This window comes from Electrophorus electricus, chromosome 18, assembly GCF_013358815.1.
Source record: "Electrophorus electricus isolate fEleEle1 chromosome 18, fEleEle1.pri, whole genome shotgun sequence".
NCBI lineage: Eukaryota > Metazoa > Chordata > Actinopteri > Gymnotiformes > Gymnotidae > Electrophorus > Electrophorus electricus.
In genome coordinates, this window is record NC_049552.1 from 7,306,690 (window position 1) to 7,330,878 (window position 24,189).

Consider the following 24,189-nt stretch of genomic DNA (forward strand, 5'->3'; position numbering starts at 1 on the left):
CCGCACCCAGAAATTCTGATCCCGACTTACTTCTCTTTGCTGTGTGTCAGCATCACCTGCAGTTGTGCAAATATCCAGGGGAACACAAATATTTAACCACACAGGAAAACAAGCCCTAAGTGTCATGGCAACGCTGGGCAACATGTGACCACATTGCAGGAATGGTGTATCATGGCCTTAACTGCAACTTCTTCTATATGAGGCATATGGCAGACATTCTTAGGGTGAGCAACCTGCAGGGGCAATGTTAGCTCAGTGGTTAAGTTATTCGACTTATACTTGGAAGGTTGCTGGTTCTAGTGCTACTGTTGCTGCAGTTGGGCCCCTGAGCAAGGCCCTTAATTTTTCAGGTTGTACTCAGTTATAATTGTAAGTCACTTTGGATTAAAGTATAAGTGCTGTAATATAAAAGTATCTACTGTACATCTATATATTGACATGACAGTGCAGTTGCCCTTTGGGAATTGAACCATTGGTCTTGGAGTGTCTTACATCTACATACTCCAGCAAAACCTATTTCTGTCCTTTTCTGTTTGGCTTTCAGGATCGTCTGTCCCTTTTTGTGTCGAATTTGTAGCTCAGTATAACACTATTTGTTTACCAGCCTGTAAAATTACTTTTCACTGGAAATTCATTCAGGAAAAAGCCTTAAGGACTATTGTAACAGTAACTTAAAACAGTAACTTCTCATTTCTGGTTCATTAGAATACAGAAATACTTTTTTCCTTTAAATAGCTAAAAACATTTACACATACAATTACTTGGCTGGCAGCTCCTGAGCTGAAATGCAATACCGGCATAGTTGTTTTTAAAAAGTGCAGGTGTTTATTGAACAGTGGGAACGCTCACGGCTACTGGCTAGTGGTCATCAAGGACTTATGTGGGAACTGCTGGGACAGAGGACAAGAAAGGAAGTCGTTTATTTTAGATCTGCAAGGGAGCCTGGTGTTGCTATTAATTAATGATAAAGGCACAGGGGGCCCAATCTGTGCCAAGACCACATTTCCTGCACAACCAACACCAGCAGCTTGAACTGACAGGTTTGGGTCATTCATTCATGCTATTTATGGAAAAGTCTGACCCCACCATCTGCGTACCGCCGTATAAATTGACATTCAACGGACCAGGTAATATTTTTCCAGTCGACAACTGTCCAGTTTCTGTTAGCCTGTGCCCACGTCAGCTGTAGGTTCTGGTAATTGGCTGAAGGAAGCGGAACCTGATTGGATCCTCTGTGCTTTTAGCCCATGCCCCTCTTGAAGATCCATGCAGTGTATGTTCTGAGGTGCTTCCCACACACAATGTTTGGAAAGAGTGGTTGTTTCAGTTACTATAGCTCCAAACCCTTCCGGCCATTCTTGTCTGACCTCTCATCAAATCATTCCCGCCTAAGAAATCAGCATCGGGAAATCATTTTGTGGAAGACTCAAAGTGGCCCACCTGGCACAAACTAATGAAGCTGTGGGCCCATGTCTGCATGATTTAATACACTGCTTTGCTGGCACCTGATTGGTTGATTGGATAATTACAGGCGTGTTCCTAATAATATGGCTGGTGAGAATAGGTTTAACACAAAATTTTCCAAACCTTTCAACACTAATACAATATCAAATCAAATCACAAATTTGCCCAAGCTTTATCTTTTGCACTCAACTACAACTTTTTCATCTGTTTTTCCAGTCTGCTGTGCCCCTTCAACAAGAGACACTGATACAAGTGTCACTTACTTAATGTTCCCCAACAAAGAGTATGTCATGTCTCATATGCATCTACGATGGCTAAAGTATATATTAAGATTAGATTAGATTAGATTAGGTATTTTTTGTTTACATTTTCCAAAACCTGGGCAAATGGTATACGCATGGTTGGACAGCAGCATATATACACACATATATACATACACTGCTTGTATAAGCATTCGTCCCCCTCAAATTTGCCTTTATAGTATAGCCTGTATAGTAGGATGGCTGGAAAGAATCCATCACTGAAGAAAATCCACATCAGAGAACCTTTTCCAGAAAGCAAACGTTTGAGAAGTCAAAACGGGAAGGTTCAAAAAGCTAGCTGTGGAGGAAACCTAACACTGGCCATTCTTCAACCCACACAAGCCCCACCCCACACTGTCCCGACAGTGACATACGGGCATGGCATTGTCATGCGGGGTTGCTTTTCCTCGGCGGGGACTGGACATCCGGTAAAAATCGAGGAACGTAGGGCAAGACAACATGCTTTTGGTTCCTAAAGATCTAAGCCCGGGTGAATCCTTGCCTTTCGGCAGGACAGTGACCCCGAGCACAGGGACGGACCAGCACGGGAACTGTCGAAGAACCGAAAGGTCAGTGTCCCGCAAAGACTGAGAGAAAAGTCCAGATCTCGGTCCAGCAGGGAGTTTTGTGGCAGCGTAGGGAAACGGCATTTATGGAAGCGTGAACCAATCAGCCTGAACAACCTGGAGCAAGTGTGTCAAGACGAATGAGCAAACTTCACACCACGCAGTGCGCAAAGCTGGTAGAGATTTACTTTTGTAGAAGATTCTAGCGAATAAGTATACTGTGGTAAAAAAAAAGAAAATGTAGTCCACAAGGTTTCCAGAGAAGCAGCACATTTCATAAAGAAGTACTTCTGGATTTTTACTGCTATTTTTAGTCGCTCTCTCAATAAATATATATCATTTTATTTATTTATTTATTTTTGGAGAAGATTATTCCAGGGAGCTAGCAGTAACATTTTACCATATTAAAAAAAGTAAAGGTTGTAAAAATTGCATTATGTAACGTCCTGTGTCGCTTGTGTACCTCATGGCAGCTTTTAGTACATATATATGTCGTTATAGTCATGCTATTAGTTAGAAGTAAGTAATTAATCAATTAGATAATTAAGTAATTTATGCTAACGCAGACAGCCTGGTGTAAATAAAGCTCCTTTCATCTCCAACTACAGGTTCTACTACAGGAGCAGGGACGACAGCTTTGCCCGGCGTGCTGGTTTCGGCCTGAGGCTCCACAGGTCCCCACGTGCCCCGGTCCTGTGGTCAGCGGTAAGGTCTCGCAGCCCGAGCGTGAGGCTGAAGCATCCTGCTGCCCAGCACGCTGCAGTGCCGTCTAGGCAGGCCTCGGAGAACAAGCTGGAGAAGAGCACACCCACCGTAGTCTCGCAAAAGAAGAAATCCGCCAGCCCAGGTATGTGGCGGTATGTGTGGTATCGATAACAATGCTCCAATCATATCTGATGACTTGTAAAAAAAAGGTATATTATTTGGATACATTTCTGTATGGCGTAGATGTGTAGTTTCTTGAGTATGTGGGTGTGTTCATATGCAATTCAGTTTGTGTGTGTGTGTGTGTGTGGGATTGCCTCTGTTATGGTGTTTGCAAAGTGCAAACTTCCTTGTGCTAACTCATTATGGACACTAGGTGGCAGTGGCAAGACGAGATGGTTAACATAACCAATCATGCCTGCCTCTGCCTCTAGTGTTTTTCCTATATATTCATCATTATGCACTCTATACGACCACAGCTGTGCTGCTGGTGAAGTAAACAACTCGATGAACTGAATTCGTAGGAGAATATCATGACCCGTTGAACAACTCTACAGCAAAAAATGTTGCAGTACTTTAAGATCCCTGTTCTACGGTGTATCACACCATCCTGTGACAGAACACGGCACACCTATAAAAAGACTCTTGTCAATGACTGCATGTTTGCTTGCAGGGGGCCCTGCAAATTATGAATGCATGTTTGTCTTGTGCTTGGGCATTACAGGTTGCTTATTATAGTCAGCTGTACACAGAACTGCATCTCCCAGCAGGCTATGGCCTTGGATGCCTTGAGAGGCAGGTCTACTAGCTAGGGAAGTCAACTTGACGTGACGTGACCCACGCCCTCGCTTGTGGGCGGGTGGGTAGGGTCGGGTCTTCGTATGTAAATGAGGTTTGCTGCGCTTTCCGGTCCCAGCGTGCGGTCCCCGGTCCGTGGCGGTCGCTCCTGGGGAGCGGGGCGGGTGGTGACCGGGCGGGCGGGTGAGACGTGCCTCTCCTGCGTGGGCTCCTCTCCCTCGCGCTCTTTCTCCCGTCCTCCCCGCCGCCCGTGGTACCTGTGAGACATGCGGAGATGAGGGTGAGTCATTGCTTTTGTGCCGTGCGCCTGTGTGCGCTCTACAGAGCGAGAGAACCCGAGCGAATGTTTGTGTATGTGAGTGGGAGAGAAACGAAGGTGTTTTTGTGTGTGTGTGAGGAAGTGAGGGAGAGCGAGAGAGAGAGAGAGAGAGAGAGAGAGAGAGAGAGAGAGAGAGAGAGAGAGAGAGAGAGAGAGGCAGAAAGAAGGAGATTTGAAGTGAAGCATCTGGGCACAGAGCCAGTATATAGCGAGCAGCCCGAGCACTGGAATGTTGCGAGGCAGATTCTCCAAATTCACACCCCACAGATCCTCTTAAAGAAACCCAGGTCCTTGGTTACCTCGCTTACCTTCAAACCGCTGAACTGAAGCGTTAACCATGAAGGATATGCTCTAGTACAATGTCAGGTACATTTTCGAGAAACATATTTAAACTGAGACCAAACAGTGATGAATGTTACAAAGATCTAACATGACAGTGATTGACAGTGAATTTTCCAATGATTTTGAGCAACCAAAATTCTCACTGTCTCTCTCTCTCTCTCTCTCTCTCTCTCTCACTCTCTCTCCCTCCCTTCCTCCCTCCCTCCCTCTCCCTCCCTCCTTTCAGAAGATCGCTCTCGGTCATCCTCAATGGGCTCGGTGCAAAGACCATTGCTGTCATTCACAGTAAGAGACCCCTTCCCCTCTGCTCCTCACTTTGAAGTGGTGCTCACCTGATTCCGAGTTGATCCCCCTCCCCCATAACTGGAGCCTCTGGACCCCCCGGGGCTGCCGTTCACCCTAATAAGCTCTCGAGCTGCCACCGCCGCCGTATGTGCCTGTTTGTGTCGGGAAACGACTTGGCGATCGAGTGTGAGATTTAACGGCCACACGAGATCAACAGGGATCGCCGACTGACATGCGTGGCAGGAAGCCTGTTTCTGTGCATCGCATCTGCTTGGAGGTCCTAGCAGGGGCGCGTTCTGAACGGAGGTGTTACGCTGAGACAGCTCCAGGGTCGCAGGTCCGCCGGTGTGACCGAGGCACACCGTGAAAGGGCTGTAGAGGACAATGCGATGAAACGGGAGATGGCATGTGGTGATCCCTCCCAAATTTCATGAGCTCGTTGGGTGCCAGTGCTCATTTGAAGACTTTTCACATTTAGAATCACAGTGCCTTCGATCTCAGGTGTTGATAAATATTCACCAACTTTAAGAAACCTAACAAAGTTTTCTAAAACACAGTATAGTTTACAAATGACTAATTCTCACATCATAATGAGTTATTACCAAATAATAATATACCACTTTATAAGCCACATTCTACCACACCACACTGATTTGAACAGATTTGATTATACTTACCAGCATTTTTCTCTTGCTCTGTCTGTTTCTCTTTCTCCTCTCGTCCTTTATACCCCCCCCCGTAAGGTCAAACAGGAAGAGCACTTCTGCAGTAGCAAGGAAGCTCTGTCCTCTGTTACACGCGCAGCAGCCAGAAACAGAGCCATCCAGAAAAAAAGAGAGGAGATAGAGGAAGTAAGTGTGTGTGTATGTGTGTGTGTGTGTGTGTGTGTAAAGAGAGAGGAGATAGAGGAAGTAAGTGTGTGTGTGTGTGTGTGTGTGTGTGTGTGTGTGTGTGTGTGTGTGTGTGTGTGTGTGTATGTGTGTGTGTGTGTGTGTGTGTGTGTGTGTGTGTGTGTGTGTGTGTTTTGGTCTATGCTAGGAGGGAGCATGGAGAACAAGCTTGTTTATTGTAAAAATGGAAATGTTGATGTTCACAAAAACCAAACAAACAAAACTTTTATTAGCACGCACCAGTGGCAGTTTTATCAAGCCGAGGCATGTGGAACAGTCGCCATGGTGAGCTCGTGAGAGAATTTTGGCCTGCTGGTCAATCCTGCAGTCTCTTTTTTTTTGTTGCTCTGGTGAACAGCAAGCCGAGCATACACGGGTATGACTCAGACAGCAGAATGAAAATTATGCTACACACACACACACACACACACACACACACACACACACACACACACACACACACACACACACACACACACACACACACATTCCCTCTCTTTCTCTGTCTTCCAATCTCTATGGTTACCACAAGGCAGACAGTAGGTGCTGTTTTGAAGTGATCTGGTAGCAGGTAGATGCACCCGTTCTGCACAGATCACCCCCCTCCACACACACACACACACACACACACATACAGTCCTCATATATCAATGGTTACTGCAAGTTAGGTACAGTTGTAGCTTTTTTAAGTGATCTGGACAAAAACACATATGTAAGGATACAGGCGCTGACCACACACACACACACGAACACACACACACATGCACAAACACAATACACACAAAGCAAAAGGGTTACTTTAGTGGTTCCTCAGTGAGCGGCATTGGAACATTTCCATTGATTGACAGAGGATTGCGCCATTCACTGGCATTTTATGTAACCTGCTATGTAATACTTTTATGTAACACTGATCAACCACCATGCCAGGCTAAAACAAATAGATATAAATAGGGCTTCATACCATTCCTGGCTGCATCCCTGAGGGTGGGTGATTGCGTATATGAAAAAGAGCACAGTGTCATCCATTTGTGCTCAGCATCAAAGTTCAGTATACATTCCATATTTTCAGGGTGTATGTTCAGTGTATATTTAGGACTAGTATGTTTGAAGCAGCTTTAGGGAAAGTGGTCATACATGTTTGTACGTGGGCTGGTGTGTGATGTGGAGAATGAAATCACAGGTAATGCGAAAGTGTAGGCCACACAGTAACCTTCATGAATTAGTCATTTGTGTGTGTGTGTGTGTGTGTGTGTGTGTGTGTGTGTGGATTTAGCGGCACACACACGACACACCGAGTGCTCTCTTTGCCTCTGACTTTCTCACACTCCTGCTCCGCTCTCCTTCGTCTCAGGGGTGATGACTCCCTGCATTTTTCACTGGTAACTGAGTGAAGGATGCGTGTGTGTGCGTGTGTGTGTTTGTGCGCGCGCGCACGTATTTGCACACACGCAGTACTTCAGCGAAGGATATATTTATCCTGCCTGCTTAGAGATTAACGGATATGGAGAAATGGTAACTGGTACCTATGGAACAGATGTTTTGCTAAACAAGCAGCCAGGATGCTGTGCAGTTCTTCCAAAGTGAGATCCCAGCCATGAGGGCGTCGCACTGTGCCACTCCGGAGCTCCGCGGGCCTGAACGGTGTGGCGTTTCCGCTCCATCACCCACGAGTCCACTCGTTGAGGCCATGATGGCTAGCTGCTTGGTCGGATCAGGCATGCTAGAACAGGGGAAACGCTAAACTTAGTGCCGACAGCCCTCCGGGTCAGGGCGTCGACATATGCTAAAACACCCCACACGGAATGAACTCCGTCAGCAGTGGATGAATATGTGCGGAGCATGTGTAATCACACCACAGCTACAACTGAGGTGGGTTCCGTGTATAAGTAATGGCTGTTTCCGTTCCTTTTGTATTTATCGTGGTGCGATATTATTTACTTTACGCTATTTCGGTATTTACAGCCAGGCTGACATCCCCGGCGCTCCTCGTGCTTGTCGGAGGTACATGCTTCTTTAAAAGATGTGGCACGCACGTTGTGGTTGTCAATGGTTGAAGCTGGTTGAAGCTTTTCTTTTTATTTTAGGGATAATAATGTTGCAAATGATGAGGGTAAATACTTCATCTACAATACGCTTTATGTGGAAAAGTGGATGCTAATTTGATACACACAGTTAACTTCCTTGGGAAATAATATTGCTATAAAATTCACACGGAAGTTCTTTTATAGCATGATGTAAGCATTCCGCAGTCCAAATTGCATTACATTTATACGCTTGAGATTTTATTAGCAAAATCTCAAATTAACAAAATTTGAGTTCATTTGGTGATATACCGCGGAAAGCATGTATCTATTTCATTCAGAACGTCAGATTTCAAATTATGGGCTTTTTAACGAAAGTTATTACATCCTAACGGGTCAATATCTCTGACACCCACCATCTGATATGAGTATTAGTGTGTCATTGTGAAATTCAACATGGCGCTATGAAATGGCGATGCAACGTGTAGGCTGGCTCTGTGATATTAAAAACTTTACGTTCAAACTCACACAGATAGGCCCGTAAACATATTTTCGTGGTAAAACAAATGTGAATCATTCTACATTTTTGAACATATACACACACAGCTGTCTATTTTTTCTTCTGGGTAGTACCAAAAACCCACCACCGATACGGGTTTCCGTCCTTAACGTGTACGATCACACCGCGCGAACGCGCACCAAGAGCGTGTGCGACGCGCTCACCGTGTCCCCGTACCGGCGCAGGTGTACCGGCGCGACTGCGACACGTTCGGCGTGGTGGTGAAGATGCTCGTGGCGAAGGACCCGTCGCTGGAGACGCCCATCCAGACGTCGCTGCGGGAGAACCTGCGCGACATCGGCCTGCGCTGCGTGGACGCCATGCGGCAGTTCATCCAGGACTACGACTCCAGGGAGCCGGCCACGACGGCCCTCAGGCCAGGAGACGGCGGACGTCTCTCAGAGAAGCGACGCTCGCCTCTGTCGTTGAGGTAACGTTGCGGTAAAAGCACTGGTTCCTTCGTGGAGGGAGAAGATCCGTGTCGTTGGAGGCTGACCTTATAACACGGCGTTGGAAAGGTGGGGACGTGGCATTAGACCACAGTGACATTTTAACGACGCTGGCCTGGTTTATCGTTAAAATCTCTCGGATTTACGGAGCAGCCGGTTTTAAATAGGGCGATAACCGCATCAGTATATGTGTTTAACGGATTTACTTTCTTCAGTTTTCATCAAACAACAAAAACAAGCAACAAATAACTAAATACATAAATAAACAAATAGATAGATACATGGGTGCAAGACTAAGAATACTCCTATTCAACCTTAAAAAATAACTTAAGACTCACCGAATTGTGTGTTAAAACAAAGCAATGAATTATGTCACGTTCGCATGTGTTTATGACTACGTTTCAATACATAGGGTTGTCTAACCTTTTTTCCTTTCTAGTGAAGAAAGCTTCAGTCCTTCAAAGAAATGTTCCTAATTATTAAGTCCAGTGGTGGTAAGTGGTTCGTTTGTGAGGCGCTGTTTTATCAAACTGTGCTCTGTAGAAAGTCTCCTTGTGAGTGTGAGATACTATTTTCTTCTGCAGATCTTTACAGAATAAATGTGAAGCTTGAATATCGTCGGATTCTATCGCCTCAGAGCCTGCGCAAACGCAGACAAAATATTAGATTATAAAAATTACATTGTAATTGCTGGATGTCTGGTGAACTGACTCCACAGTGATCACTTGATAGGTTTATAGTTGAAGGTATGTCAAAAATGTTAAATGAAGGGCGGAGCAATTTGTCATTTTCCATTAGAAAGCGAAATGTGAATTTTTCAGTTCTAGCACTACTTTCAAGCTGTATATTCACACAAATAAAAAGTAGAAACTGTTTGAATAAATGACATGTAACCAATGTTATAATGCTGTATTATAATATTGTACTATGTTATCATTCAACTGACTACAAACATGTTGTTTTTTGTTTGTTTTATACTGAAACATATTTAATTGATTTACTTGGCAAAACGTTTTATAGTATATATTTGCAAGCTATAGAAATTAAACAACGCTACTTTCTCATGATCAACTAAATATCTATGAAGCTCCTTGAAATTCCCAAAGTTCATTATCCATACATCAGTATAAAAATAAATGAAACCCTGTGCTTATTAATCGTTGAAATATTATTTAATTCAGATACAAGACATGAACGGGGGATACATGCAGTCATCTTGGGTTTCTACATTCTACAATATGATACAAATAATGCATCTGAAGATACAAAATATAGAAATATTTAGGACTATATTTACATAACATTTACAATACTATAGCCATAACTTATATTACTTTTTAAAATCACTGTACATACATTTAATTTAAAGATAGCATTATTAAAATGAGGACTTTGGAAAAGAAAGTATATTGCATTTAAAACAGGACTATATCAAACATTGCTATGCTCAAAAGCAAGTAAGTGATCGTAAAGTGTCATCAATAAGACAGGGTGCAAGCAATTAGAACAATGGGAACAGTAAGTAGTATCAGTATTATTTATAGTGTCAAACCCAGACAAACGGGGTCCCACGTGTGTGCTAGGAGTTTAGCAGAAAGACAGATTTAAAGAGAAAAAGAAGGGGAATGTTCCTGCCAGGGTGTCGAAGCTGGGGTAGAGAAGATCTGCACTTAAAGCCATGTCCCTGCAGTCTTCTTCATTAGCCTTCATAGTCAACACTGACAAGTCAAGCCATGTGGCAGAACTAGCAACCTCTCACTCTTCACAGAAACGGTAACACAAATGACTTTCAGTTAAGACATTTCTGAATAAACAAGATTAGAATACAACTGTAATGAAAGTCAGTTATTATGGGAACCTACTGACATCAGTCCTTGTCTCGAAGTGGTTCGGTGCACATTTTCCGTTTCCAGCCAAACCAAAGGTACGTTGCACATTCTTATTGCACGTTTCCACAGGTGAACTAAAGTTTTTCGAATATACAATATTTAATGTAATATTCAAATAGGTAATTGCTCATACATAAATCTTTGTGCCACCTTCTGTCACAGTAAACAGAGGAGAGAAGGTCCAGAAGACATGATCGAGTTTTCTTGGTTATGATTTGATCATGCCTAAATAAGATTACGATCCATTCAGTAAGTTAGTTGAAGAAGAACTCGCACGCAGACACACAGACTTACAGACTCAGTCCCACAGGAACCCCCACTACACACACACCCACACACACACGCACAATCTCTCTTATGAGATGATGCAGTTCTTACTCTTCCGGCGCTTGCGTGTGTGTAGCTGGGAGTGACCGCTCATCAGAGTGGGGCTGTACCGCTGTCGCAGCTCCTCGTTGTCCAGGTAACGGACTTGCACGGGCCGAGGGATGGGCTCTCCCATGAAGTAGCCCTCGTCGTCGGACGCCTCCGAAGAAGACGAGCAGGTGGAGCAAAAGTGGTCTTCGTCCTCGGCCAGCTCCCCGTACCTGCCCAGGTATTGGCCAAGCCTTGGGCCCCCAGGGTCCTGCAGGGTCAGGTCGGAGGTGGTCCGAGGGCAAGGCCTGAAAAACTGCTGCCTGTACGCGTAGTTTGCCCCAAAGGTGTCCCGCCCCATCCTGGACGAGGGCAGTCGCTGGAAGTCGTCGCGGAACCTCTGGATGGGATCACTGGGGTAGCCCTGGTTCTCGGCAGCGAGGTGGAGGGCATTGTCGGAGCGCGAGCGGCGCGAGCGGTGGTGACCCCTGTGACCCTTGTGGCTTTTGCGGTGGTGGTGTTGCCTGGCTCGCGGCTGCTGGCGTGGGGAATCCTGCGTGTTGGCGCGGCGCGGGCGTGGGGTCACCACGTGGACATTGCCCATGCTTCCTGCCAGGCCCATGTGCCCTTTCACTTGCTCCTCGAAGCTCATGCCTCGTGGAGAGTCCCAGTAGAGGGGAGGAGGGTACCTCAGCCGGACGGGCATGCCCAGATCGGCGAGGGGTCTCGGGGCCGACGTCAGGGATTCGGTGCTGCGGAACTGCACGGAGGAGTTCAGGGTGCCCATGGCGCTTTTCTCAGACACGTTCACGCCGGAGTCCTTGCTCAGGTCGGGCATCGAGAAGCGGGAGAGGTGCTCCTGGCGCCTGGTTGTCCCATCCAAAGAGTTTCCTGCTTTAGGAAGAAGGAGTTCAAACAAAAGCAGGGGTTGTTAACCTCAGCAGAAGCACAGACTAACTTTCTAACAGAAAAGCAACGATAGCACAACTGTTTTTTTTTGTGTTTGAAGTGACTGCTCTTTCCTAAATGACTCTGTTTGACTCGGAGTGTGTGAAGCATGGATACCTGTGGCGTAGGAAAGGGCCAGTGAGTCCACTGACCCTCGCGGGGTCTGCTCCAGGGGTGTTAGTTCGCCGAAGCTGGGGCCCACGTGGTGCCTACTCCTCAGGAGCGGTGGGCGCATGTCTCTGGGGAAGCCCTGCACGCTGACGCTGCGCTTGTCCAAGAAGCTGGCGCCGCGGCTTGAGGCCTCGCTGAAGCTCATCTGCGTCTTGAGCTTGGGTGGATGGAACTCGGGGTCCTTCCCGTGGTGCATCCAGTTCTCGTTGAACGAGTGGCCTCTTAGGGCCGCCATGACGGGGGGCTTCTTGGGGTTACTGCCCGCTGCCTCTTTGTGCCAGGTCTCCGGAGGGCTCACCACCTTGGCCGGCTGGTTGGGAGAGGTGGGATAAGGGCTCCGGATGCTGCACTGGCTCCTGAGCTGATGGGGATTGGGGGAAGGCGACGGATCTCTCTGGTTTGACTCGTAGGAGTATGGCTCATCCCGGCTCATCCAGACGGACTGCTTGCGGTTCAGGCTGGGAGAACGGCTCGGGGTTCGGCTCGGGGTCCGCGTGGGTGTGCGGTTGGGGGTGCGGCTGGGTGCTGGGCTGGACACGCTCAGCAGGTCCATGGGGACGGCCAGGGAGTCCCCGTCCACCGAGTGCCGCTCGCCCGTGGCAGATGCCGAGCCCGACGACTGCTGCCGGACCCCTTCTGCCTTGCTCTTGGTGCCCTGTTTGCCAATGCGAGCGCTGCGACGTGACTGGCGCGAGCGGGCACTCTGGAAGGCAGAGTCGGAAGAGTCGGAGAGATCAGGCTCCTCCCCCTGGCTGCAGAGGCGGGAACAGTAGATGAGGCCTTGCTTCGGCAGGAAGGGACGACCCAGCAGAGACTGGCGGCAGCGGGCGCAGCAGAAACATTCTTCGGTGGCGTGCCAGTGTTGACCCTCATATGCCATTTGGCCTTGGTCTATTCCTAAGAGTACAGACTTAAGTAAATTCCACACAGCTACAGCTAGACCCCTGTGTCTTAAAGGGTTAGAAAGTCACATCTGGCACGTCGAATCTGGAAGAGCAACATTGTCCACTGTATTTCATTACTGAACACTGTAGTTCTGTCTTCATTTTTTACATCATTAACTAACTCATTAAATAATCATATTTGTCTGTAATTTTTTTAATGCAGAGATTAGTCCTAATGATTCTTTTTCTTTCTTATTATTATTTGCAATTTCTGTTGCAAGAAATACTGCTAGTGACTCACTCATCTCTATCATCTTAAACTTGGTGAAACAGAAGTTCTGAAGAAAAACCTTAAAATGACAAATCCAGAAAGGCTTGTATTCGCTTAATATATCCCAGTGTATTACACATTACCCAGCCTGCCTGCAGCCTCACCGACAGCATGTTATGGTAGTGCCTGCCTAGAAACACCATGCAAAAACAAACTTATTTGTCAGACCACAGCTGAAATCCAGCTTCTTATGCAGAGATAATGAGGCTCTCAAATGTTCAATAAATGATCCGGTCTGAGAACTGGTTGGAGGTACATAAATGTCACCAGTCCCAAACTGCCAACTCTTTTTGACTATCAGAGATAGCGGAATGAAAACAACAGAAAAGCTAAAAAAAATTTAATTAGGAAAAAAAACCACTCTGGGCTATCCCATTTATGGTTTTTAGTGCTGATGATAAATAATAACACTGATTAACAAAGATTTTGGCCCATAAGAAACCCAGTTTCTTATGTATTTTGGCACACTAACTTGAAATCACCCATAGTTTTTTGTTCTGCTATACTCACATATTATGTAGGGAAAAGCATTACAAAGCAAAGTGGATCCCCTCTATGTTGGCAGCCTATGACCTAACACTGAAGAGAGATGCACCTGAGGCCAAATATACTGTAGATGAAAGTCCTACACCTCTACATTTCAGAAGTAAATACTACAAGGTGCGGCATTTAATTTGTAGGACAAAAAAACATTCGAATGTTGTCCTGTGTAATTACATCCCAAATTAGGTTACATCACAAATACAGAAAATTACATTTTTTTTACATATTTTTTTATAAGCATAATTGGGAACAGCCAGCCATCATTTCAGCAGGCTTGAGGAAACTCCTACCTATGTGCTTGCCGCACGCATCACAGAACTCGGCGTAGAGCGACTCGAAGCAGTTGCAGCAGTGTGGCTGCCCCTCCCGCATGATGTAGCGCTGGCCACCGAGAGGCGCCGCGCACTCGTAGCAGCAGAAGTGGCGCATGTGCCAGTGTCGGCCCTCCGCCTCTGTGCACTCGTCCGCAAAGATGATCTGCGTGGCGGCGGAGAAATTCGGTCAGGTGGGGGGAGGTGTCGAGGAGGACAAGCACAATAAAAGATCAGCGATAAGCGGGGGGGTTGGGGGAGACGTGGCTCCTCCCGGCTGGGCCGCAGTAAAAGGGAGACAACGTGAGGAGCATCGGCCTGCGTTTTTGGATGAAACGCTCAGAACAAGGTCTGGAGCGTTAGATTTGGTTTATCGGGACTTGGATGCTACCAGGGTTTTACGATTTAAGGCTTGGTCTTTAAGATGACATGAGGTTAATCTTAAAACTAAAACTGTAGGTTCACAGAGGAAAAACCTTGGGGTTTAGGATGTAAGGAGTACAGGATGCTTTGAGTTGATGGTTCAAGCTTTGGGTTCGAAGGGGCTTGATGGGCTTTGGGGGGCGGGGGGTGGGCTCACCTCGTCGCAGGCCGAGCAGCGCGGCTTGAGGCGCTCGGCGTGGTGGCGGCCGCAGTAGATCTTGCCATCCTGGTGGAAGTATATGAGGTCCACCAGCAGCTCGGCGCACACGCAGCACACGAAGCAGTGCGGGTGCCAGCACAGGTTGTGCGCCACGCGCGAGGCGAACACGGCGATGTCACCGCCGTTGATCTGACCTCCGCACTGCGTGCAGAGACAGACAAACGGCTCGATGTACCAGACTGCATAAAGCAGGTGCGTTTCGTCTGCACCCGTTTTTTTTTTTTTTTTTTTTTTCCTATTGTTCAGACGTTCTAACAAACAAGAGGATCGAAAAGCAGCGAGGAACGGGCAGCATGAATCCAATATGGCCGCATCTCTGCGTCCCACCCGAACGCATCCTTCCTTGCTAGCGCCGGTTTTACGCGGTGCCGGACTCGGTCGAGAGAGCAGGGTAAAAACAGGGCAGGCTACTCCCATCCTGCATTGCCATACCTGTTCGCAAACGGCTCCAGTTATGGTGAGGGGCAGAGGTCGGACAGTGCCTCGGCCCAGGTTGTCCCTCTTTCTCTGGTTGCTGAAGATCTTTAGCTCCCTTTTCTCTTCTTCATCCAGAGAGTTGCAGTATCGCACCTGAAAACATCCACATCTATGTTATCATCGTCAGCGCCATCATCATCATCATCATCCTCATTTTTGCCCCTGATTTCACCAGCAGTGTTTGTTATCTGGGTCGCTGCTGAGGTAACGATGACAATATGACAAGCGTGAATTTACATGAGCTCCATTCTTTTACGGTATTTTTTTATGGCATCGTAGCTAGTGAATCTTTAGATGTTATCCTAAACTGTACCGTGCACACTGATCTCTATAGGATCCACACTTTTAGGAATGAAGAAGTACATTTGAATAAAAATCTTGTGAACTCTGCTATCAGTTGTATTTTTGTATGGATGCGAGTTCACCCCCCCCCCCACCATATTTTTGCTGTGCAATAGTTTAAACAATATAAGGAAAATGTAAAGAACATCAAGAATGTGAACCCTTTTATTGACTAACTAGTAACTCTTTTTTTTGTTGGAAATAACCTCAATCTCTTTCTAGAGATGACTGTGAGCCCTGCACTGCAGTTAGGAGTGATTTTGCCCTGTACTTCCAAACAAAACCCGTTCGGTTTATATATATATATTTGAGGATTTTGTGCTTGACCTGCTTCAGATCAGAGCACGGCTTTCAGCAGGATTGAGGTCAGGACCCTGCCATGGCCGCTCTCTAAAGACAGAAGTTCTCCTGTTGAAGCCACTCTATTGTTGTTACTCCCAGGTTTTGAAATGTTGGGACACCGCAAACCTCATCCTGTTGAATTGCCAGACAAATCTTGGAATTCATTCTTTTTCCAGAATGTCCAGGCTCTTCATGCGATGTTTTGCTTGCTCCAAGTGTAACGCTGTACATTTACCACAAACCTTTTATGTTACCTGTCCACAGATCATTGTACGTCTAGTGCTTAAGAACATCTAGGTGGGATTTTTGTTGTTGTTGTTGTTGTTGTTTTGGAAATCTTGGGATAGAGAGCAAAGATTTTCCTTGTTGTAAACTTACTTGAGCTCCATTCTTTTACACTATTTTTATGGTATCATAGCAAGTGAATCTTTAGATGTCATCCTAAACTTTTTTTTTTGCCAGACTGTACCTTGCGCACTGATCCACACTTTTAGGAAGAGAAGCTGAATTTCTTCTCTTCGGTAACTGCCTGACTGGACCGAAGCCAAAGGCCCGAGTCTTTAGAAATCCTTTTGTATCCAATTCCGGTCTTTTGAACTGTCATCGCGTTCCTTCTGAGGTTGAAATCTCTTTTGATCAGGCAATATTGTACTGGAGCAGTAGGTGACCAAAGCCATCTTATACATGAGAAGGCAGGTCAGATCCATACCTGAATTGACAGCAACACCCCCAATTACCGTCTTTTCAACAGTTCACTATCCTGGAGGTTCACGTGTTTTATTTCCTCAGTGATCTTGACGGTTTGACAGTGTTACTGCATTGCAAAATGTTGAGTGTGTTTGTTAAATAAGACTGTGTAATTACGACCTGCATGTTTAGGAGCCATTCATGCAGATGAAAAACAACAACCCCACCACCCATCCAGACAGCTCCAAAGGGTTCATGAAGGTATATACAAAAGCTGTTTATTGATTAACCCTTTCACGGCAGTGTCTTCATCATCAACCACCTTTTCATCATGTCTTCATAGCTGCATGTTTAAACATGCAAAGGGAGCGCACTGCCCCCTAGAGGCCAGGTAACCCGTTAGCAGGCTTTAAAGTACCCGCCTTTCAATTTAAAACTGCAAATAGGCAAACTCACACCAGCATTACTCCAATACAGGCAGACCTTGAACCCCGAATCCTTGCGAGACCTGCTATATATACACACGCCGAGATTCAAAATAGAAGCGGTTATTTTACGAAAACGCCAACAAAATCCCAACAAAAACACGTTGATTTTTGTACTCAGAGACCTGGGCTAAGCCCAAGCCATTCACACGTTAACACTCTGCAGAGATGTTCTATATGTTTTTCATTATCTGTCGAGAGTTGTGCAAACCAGCGGGGATGGAAAGCCATTAAAGGCGTGTCAGGAGGATCGGGAACCTTTACCATATACATATTTGTCTTTGCCAACGACTGGATTTAAAAGCAGGTACCTGTACGGTGTAGGACTCTGGTCACTGACCTCATTGTCATGAGGAGGCAGCTGGTGTAGGAGCTGTTTAAGGCGATGCTTCTCGCCAATGCTGTTCACATATGGGACTTTGTCTTCTGGCAGGAAACTATAATATTGGTGAACCTGTACACACACACAAACACACACACACACACACACACACACACACACACACACACACCCAGGGGAGTCACATGGATATCAGAACTCCAAGAGTCTACATTCGTTTAGGTTTTCATGTGTGTTAAAATCCTGAGGTAGACACACACATCCCAGCCCGTATGTCTCACGTCTGTCTCAACCTGTGTCCTGCCACAATAAATCGACCGTGACGACCGTGCCGAGACAAAGCAGCGTGTGCACCAAGCAGACCATAAATCCGCTCCATGCATCCAGAATGGGGGCGGAACCACCGGCCGCCCTCCACACCAAAAACGCTCTGCATGTCGGCAAGTCACAATTTATGCGAACGAGACCGGAAAGAGGCGAACCGAAGCCCGAGGACGGCATTTGTGATGAATTCATCATGCTCTTCACACTCCACCCCCCCCCCCCCCCACACACACACACACACACACCCTGCTGTCTTTCTTGTAGCCATCCTTACTCAGAAGGCTTCAGCGTCATTATGCCAGAGACGTGCAATCAAGTTGTCAGCGCAATCAAGCCATTACACCCTCAGAGACTGAGCGGGTCCACAGTTATGGAATAAAGTACAGTGATTTGTGGCTTGTTTTGCTTTGAGGGGTGATGGGGGCTTACACGGGGTCGAGAAGCAAATCGCTGAGCCGGCAAACCTAACCGGAGCTTTCAGGGGAGAAAGTGGCTAAAAATATTTGCCATGCCTAATCAAAATCTGAGCCCACTCACTCTCCCAGAAACTCCCACAGACCCCATACCGGGTGCAAGCGTCTGCATCAGAATTAGACAGCTTTCGTAAAGAGACACTTTAGCAGCAAATACTAACGGTGCCCATAAGTGGAGATAATTTAGCATGATGAAATTGCTAACTGGTCCCTGGTGGGTTTTATTTATAGTCAGCCTTGCCGTTTTGGGGTGATGTTTTCCTTTAACGTTAAGTATGCTGGAGACGCACGGCCTCAGCCTGGACGTCGAAAGGGCAGCTGCTCTGACCGCACACGCTGCCACAGAAGCCAAGAAGATCCCACAGGACACTTGGGAGGCTAGATATTAAAAAATGATAGTGCAAGCTGGAAGCACACAGAGTGTGCACGTGACTGAGCACTTGTGCTGTGAAAAGGCCAGAGCGATTTCTATAGTCATCAGAGAGAGAAGGCGAGAAAATCACTGTTATCCGTGCAAGAACTGATTGTACATTAACGCTGCAGCGCATGAATGAATGAATGAGGCAAGACATAAATGCTACACGTCCATACACACACACACACACACACACACAAACACACACACAGTTTCCTAAGCTGGTATATGTCTCATTTACTGAAAATACACATTAGCAAAAAACAAAACATACCAAACAAACAAACAAACACACACACACAAAACAATAAAATATATGTAGCCACTTCATAATCACAAACAATAGATGGGGCGTTTAGAGCAGTTAGGAGGCCCAGTGACTGCTAGACAGTCACACTTACCTATTCACTTCTCATCACTCGCTTATCCCGAACTCATACTGCCGAATCGCATCTGAGACACGTTTCCTCTTGAACGCACAAAGATGTAGAGTGTCTTTCCTTAGTCAGCGGCGAGATGATGATGCTTGAAACTCATTTCCTGCTTATGTGAGGATGTGTCTGTGTGTGTAGGTTTGCAAACACTGTATCATAGCCAAGTCTTTAGCTTTGTTTCTAAGGAAGCTTGCAAGTGTACTCTTTACTGGTGGGTTGTGGGCTGAGGAATAGCTGTATCCAGGCAACCAGGCATGGTTTATTCACTGGGTGGGTGAGATGATTGGTTTGGACTGGCTGAAGAATTAGCTGATGACTATGTGACTCCGGTGATTAGTGATCTCACTTCGGATGGCAGTCTTTAATCGGGCAGAAGGGGCGTTAAAGAGTGACAGTGAGACAGGCACAAAGGGGTTAAAATTTTTAATTGTTTGAGCGAGAGATGGAGTCTTGCTTATCTTTGTTGTTTTTCATGTGAAAAAACATTTGTGTTATATTCTATATAGGTTCTATTACTTACATGGGATTAGAGGTGTTAAGTATAGGGCTCCATACTGGGTCCAAAACACTCACCTTGGATATTAATGATATTAATGATATTAATATAATATTATTAATACCTCAACAGCTGCATTTTTCTGCTGAAGAAAATCTTTACTTGTTTTGGCTCTATGAAAAAGTCCATATGGGAGCAGCACTATGTGAAACCTTTATTGTACCCAAAATTGATCCTTAATGGAGGAAAACAGAATAGTGTTTTCTATGGCCTGTAACATTGTCCAAGGCTTTTATATTTGCATCTGGAATAAATTAATTGAAAGCCCATTAGCCTACAACCCACCATTAAGGCTCAGACCCACAAACCTCCCTAGCCAAACACACACAAACACACACACACACACACACACACACACACACACAGGAAGTGGACTGTTGTTTATCTTCCAGTTTACATATTCTCAGAAAAAGTGTCTACCATGTTCTGACCAAAGTGCCCATCATATTATGCTGTTAGTGGTTTAACTCCCACTGGTCCATCTGGCTGTCTGTTGATGCACAGTGACTACAGCATCAGTCTGGTTCTTTATTTGCAGATGTCATCAATATCACTCTTCGTCACTCATGTCAGTGATATTTTAAGTTATAATACTCACTGACCATACACCGATCATGCTTATCTTGAGAAGTCTTGCTCATGAAATTAAAGTTTGAGTTCTGAATAATTAATATGTTTCTGAGAGCAATATAATCATAATATGCACAGCCTCTCAAAATTTGTCAATTGCCAGTTATTGATCCTCTGTTTAAAACAGTAATCTGTAACATAATTTAAATAGATTGCTCAATTTGCGCCGATTAAATTACTTTCAAACTCATTTTAACTGCATAATTAAAGTTTGTAATTTTAATTTAAATCTGATAGCCTGAAGAACAAATGGAACTTCTCTGCAGCACTCAGCTGCTGTGAATGTTGCACTTTTCATTGTTCTTTTTGCTTGTTCTTTTTCTCTTCCTGACTTCTGTTTCTGCCTCTTGTGAAACTTCTGAATGGAATCGTACAAGTACATCTTATTTCTAAATATGCAATCCCGTTCCTTGTGTTCAAACCCGAAACGTTTGTACTATACTTAGCTATATTAATTATATGTTTGTCTTAAAAATTCTCTTGCATGATATAAATAAGACTTCTTTCGAAGGAAAAAAAACCCCCTCTCTGTTAGAACGATAGTCGGACAAAAAAAACGAGCCTGTCCAAAACAAGAAAGACATGTCATGACTTTGCTTTTACAATCTTCGGTTCCGCAGGTGAAATCGCACTTTTGAAAAACCTTTGAAAAACCTGCCCACTTCCTCTCAGCACTGGCTGAATTGAGCCACCCTTTGTGCTTGGCTATGGGAGGAGTGCTGTGCTGAGCTATGGTTCCGTTCGGTGCTAACTCCGTGGCGGTCGGGTGCGTTGGGCACCACCGCCACTGTATGAGGCGGAGCGCGTGTGTGATGATGACCTGCAAGAGCATGTGGCGCAGGGCCGTTCTGTAAGTGTGGACGGAGCCGTACCTCCTGCCTGAACACGGAATCCTCTGTAGCTCATAGTCAACGATTCTCGTCCGTTGAAGCCTTTGCATACGTGACACACACTTGCACGCTCTCTCTCGCGCGCGCGCAGACACACACACACACACACACACACACACTCACACACACACTCACACACACACACACACACTCACACACACACTCACACACACTCACACACACTCACACACACTCACACACATACACACTCACACACACATACACACTCACACACACACTCACACACACACACTCACACACACACACACACACACACACACACACACACACACACACACACACACTTCCCCCTTTGCTTCATACACTCATGATCGCACATCTTATCTCCCATTTCAAAGACGCAGATACTACAAAGACGTATCTGAATATTTTGTCTTCAGATTTTATGTTCCAAGAACAAGAACATTCTCTTCTTTACCCTGCCTGTGGAGAATTTCTGTAGGTGATTAAAGACAGCCAAAGAGAGATCTATAAATATAAGGACTGTCATTACACAGCAGTGCACATAGCTCAGGCATGGACACTGAAGCAGATTAACTAAACTCACAGATCAGTGACATGACATGACTATAATTAACTGCTTAATAATGAATCAGATTTATTATGCATTGTTATGTTTGAAATTCCACTAATGTTGCCATTTGTGTTGATATGTAGATCAGCTTTAACTATTACAGCCATTTGCATCTCTTAATGCACTAGGTTTCTGAAACTTCTGAAAGCTGAACATGGCTCTATAAATATGGATGAGGCTATTGTGTGTGGATTTCTGGACCCGTGCATGTATATAACGCGCTTCACCTGCTCAGGCTTCAGGCCCGGGGGCACCCAGGCGTACTCCTCCAGAGCGCAGCCAGAATCATCGTCCGACGTGGAGTTCCTCTGGAAGTCGAACATGAGCTTCGAGACCGTCCTCTCCATGTCCAGAGCCATCATCAGTGCCTCATACCACTGTCTTCCGCTGGCAGAGAGAGAATGGAGGGCAAAGGTCAGGTCTTAGCCCTCAGACAGATGTGACCAGTCTGATCATTTAATGCCTATTAAAAATTAACGCAGACATTGGTTAAGTTTAGGGAGAGAGAGAAAGAATACGCTGATTCCTCATTTCCGTAACATCCTTGAGTTCATGATAGATTCACAGTATTTGATAATATGGTTACTGTGCATGATCTGTGTTAGTCTTTTTCTGTCTCTCTCTCTCTCTCTCTCTCTCTCTCACACACACACACACACACACACACACACACACACACACACACACACACACACACACACACACACACACACACGTGTCAAACTAATGCTGCCACAACTGCATTAATCACAAACATTTAAATGTAAAGACACTCCTTGCTTGACTGATCTGTGGTCATCTACACAGATTATGCTGACACATTACTGATTACAATTCACCTCATGGACACAGGAAACTCAAATCCACTCTCTCATACAGAGAAATGTAAGCGGAGATGTGTTGGAATTAAACTGACAGCCAATCAAACATGTTCTGATCTTAGCAATCAGCCAGGATAGGCTGGAGAATATAAATATGCATTTGCATTTAAATTACTGCCTTAGAGCCACAGGAGTGGCACAGAAAGAGGAAAAGATTAAGTGAGAGGGAAAGAATGTGAACTCACAAATAGCCCACGATTACCTGAGGAGCATGTTTATGTACTGCCATGATTCTCTGAAAACAGGAAAATTAAACAGCAATTACTGTGGAGCGCAGAAAATGTAGTGCTAATTAAAACCTAAGCTTAAGAGGGCTAATGAATCAGGTATGCAGCAGTAGCCTCAGAAGAGCAGGCAACTGGGCTTAAGTTGTTATTGTTGCAGAACGCAATGTCTCACTGGAGCTTAAAGACTGACATACATTTATTATTTTCTTGAAATACCGGTAAAACTATATTCGATACTGCGTGATATTTTAAAACAGGACACATTAAGACCACAAGTATTTTATAAACTTCAGTGCTCGCTGTTTTATGGAGGCTACTGCAGTCTGTTCTAATTTAGGACTGGCTAATATAGAGACGCCCGTGGTGATGTCTGAGATCGTTGCTCAGATGAACCAATCAGCTTCCCTTAAGTCTTCAGTGGGGCTACGGCAGGCCAGATGAAGTCTCCCTGGCACGTACCATGTGAAATTAGCTTTGTGCAGAATTTTTCCAAATGTTAAGCTGCTAATGATCCAGAATGACTCATAGCATTTCTACAAAAATATCTTTATTTAAATTTTCATCAGAGCCAATGTTATCATCATCATCATCATCATCATCATCATCGTCGTCATAATAATCACCACCATTACATGCCAACCCACACCGCCATTAGGTACCATACCACAAATATCAAGATGATCAGCAAATGCGCAAGTCAAACATAATAATAATATTTGATCCATTACCCTCCTTCTGTGATCATCCATAACCGAAACAACCAAAACTATCATAAAAAAATAAAATGCAGTGCAACAGGAACAGAATATCGTCCCTTAACTCCAGTATGAATAGTTGCGTGGTCAAACATTTGTGACCACTTCAAAGCAACTTCATATCAATTTTCCCATAAATGTTATTGCACGAAACAGCATACACCTTGTCAGAAGAGCCGATCAGGTCTTCAGAACAAGAAAATGAAAGTGGTCATGAAAGGGCCTGGTGAACGTGGCCTGAGTAGCCACTGTATTAGGTAAGCCTACTGGTCCTAAAATTCCTTCATCACCTGACTGCATCGGTTAACGTTCGGTTGAGTGCCGGACTGAGCAAAGCGAGTGACCTTAGTGATTTCCAGCGTGGAACGATCCTGTTTTGCTTTTCACACCAAGAGCAATATGAAAAGCAAAAACTACTAGGAATCGGTAATGCGCATGAAAACGACTCACGGACCTGCGGAGTCAAAGAAACAAAAACCAGGGAAATCAAGCAAGCAAACAAATAAGACCCCTGGGAATCAGGGAATTGCATCGATGTAATCTAGTGTGCAGAATGCCATCT

At 45.3% G+C, this 24,189-nt stretch overlaps 2 protein-coding genes across 7 annotated transcripts in view; one reads left to right on the forward strand and one right to left on the reverse strand.

Moving 5' to 3' along the window:
• The window catches only part of LOC113580457 (periphilin-1), a 15,092-nt gene extending 5,235 nt beyond the window's left edge, over window positions 1-9,857 (forward strand). For 2 of the 3 annotated variants that reach the window (XM_027015008.2, XM_027015011.2), the window contains exons 4-7: window positions 2,941-3,179; window positions 4,723-4,781; window positions 5,525-5,632; window positions 8,437-9,857. In XM_027015008.2, coding sequence (XP_026870809.2) covers window positions 2,941-3,179; window positions 4,723-4,781; window positions 5,525-5,632; window positions 8,437-8,685 — 655 coding nt within the window. In that variant the 3' untranslated portion in view covers window positions 8,686-9,857. The remainder of the gene's footprint in view (window positions 1-2,940; window positions 3,180-4,722; window positions 4,782-5,524; window positions 5,633-8,436) is intronic. The other variant, XM_027015010.2, reaches the window with a different exon arrangement.
• A 615-nt stretch (window positions 9,858-10,472) lies between these two features.
• Window positions 10,473-24,189, reverse strand: part of prickle2a (prickle homolog 2a) — a 34,093-nt gene continuing 20,376 nt past the window's right edge. For 2 of the 4 annotated variants that reach the window (XM_035536350.1, XM_035536351.1), the window contains exons 2-8: window positions 21,992-22,151; window positions 17,448-17,561; window positions 15,207-15,344; window positions 14,712-14,915; window positions 14,111-14,297; window positions 12,009-12,959; window positions 10,473-11,837 (exon numbers count right to left, since the gene is read on the reverse strand). In XM_035536350.1, the coding sequence (XP_035392243.1) occupies window positions 10,945-11,837; window positions 12,009-12,959; window positions 14,111-14,297; window positions 14,712-14,915; window positions 15,207-15,344; window positions 17,448-17,561; window positions 21,992-22,126 (2,622 nt within the window). In that variant the 5' untranslated portion in view covers window positions 22,127-22,151 and the 3' untranslated portion in view covers window positions 10,473-10,944. Of the gene's footprint in view, window positions 11,838-12,008; window positions 12,960-14,110; window positions 14,298-14,711; window positions 14,916-15,206; window positions 15,345-17,447; window positions 17,562-21,991; window positions 22,152-22,830; window positions 22,878-24,189 lie in introns of those variants that run through there. The other 2 variants (XM_035536349.1, XM_035536348.1) reach the window with 2 other exon arrangements.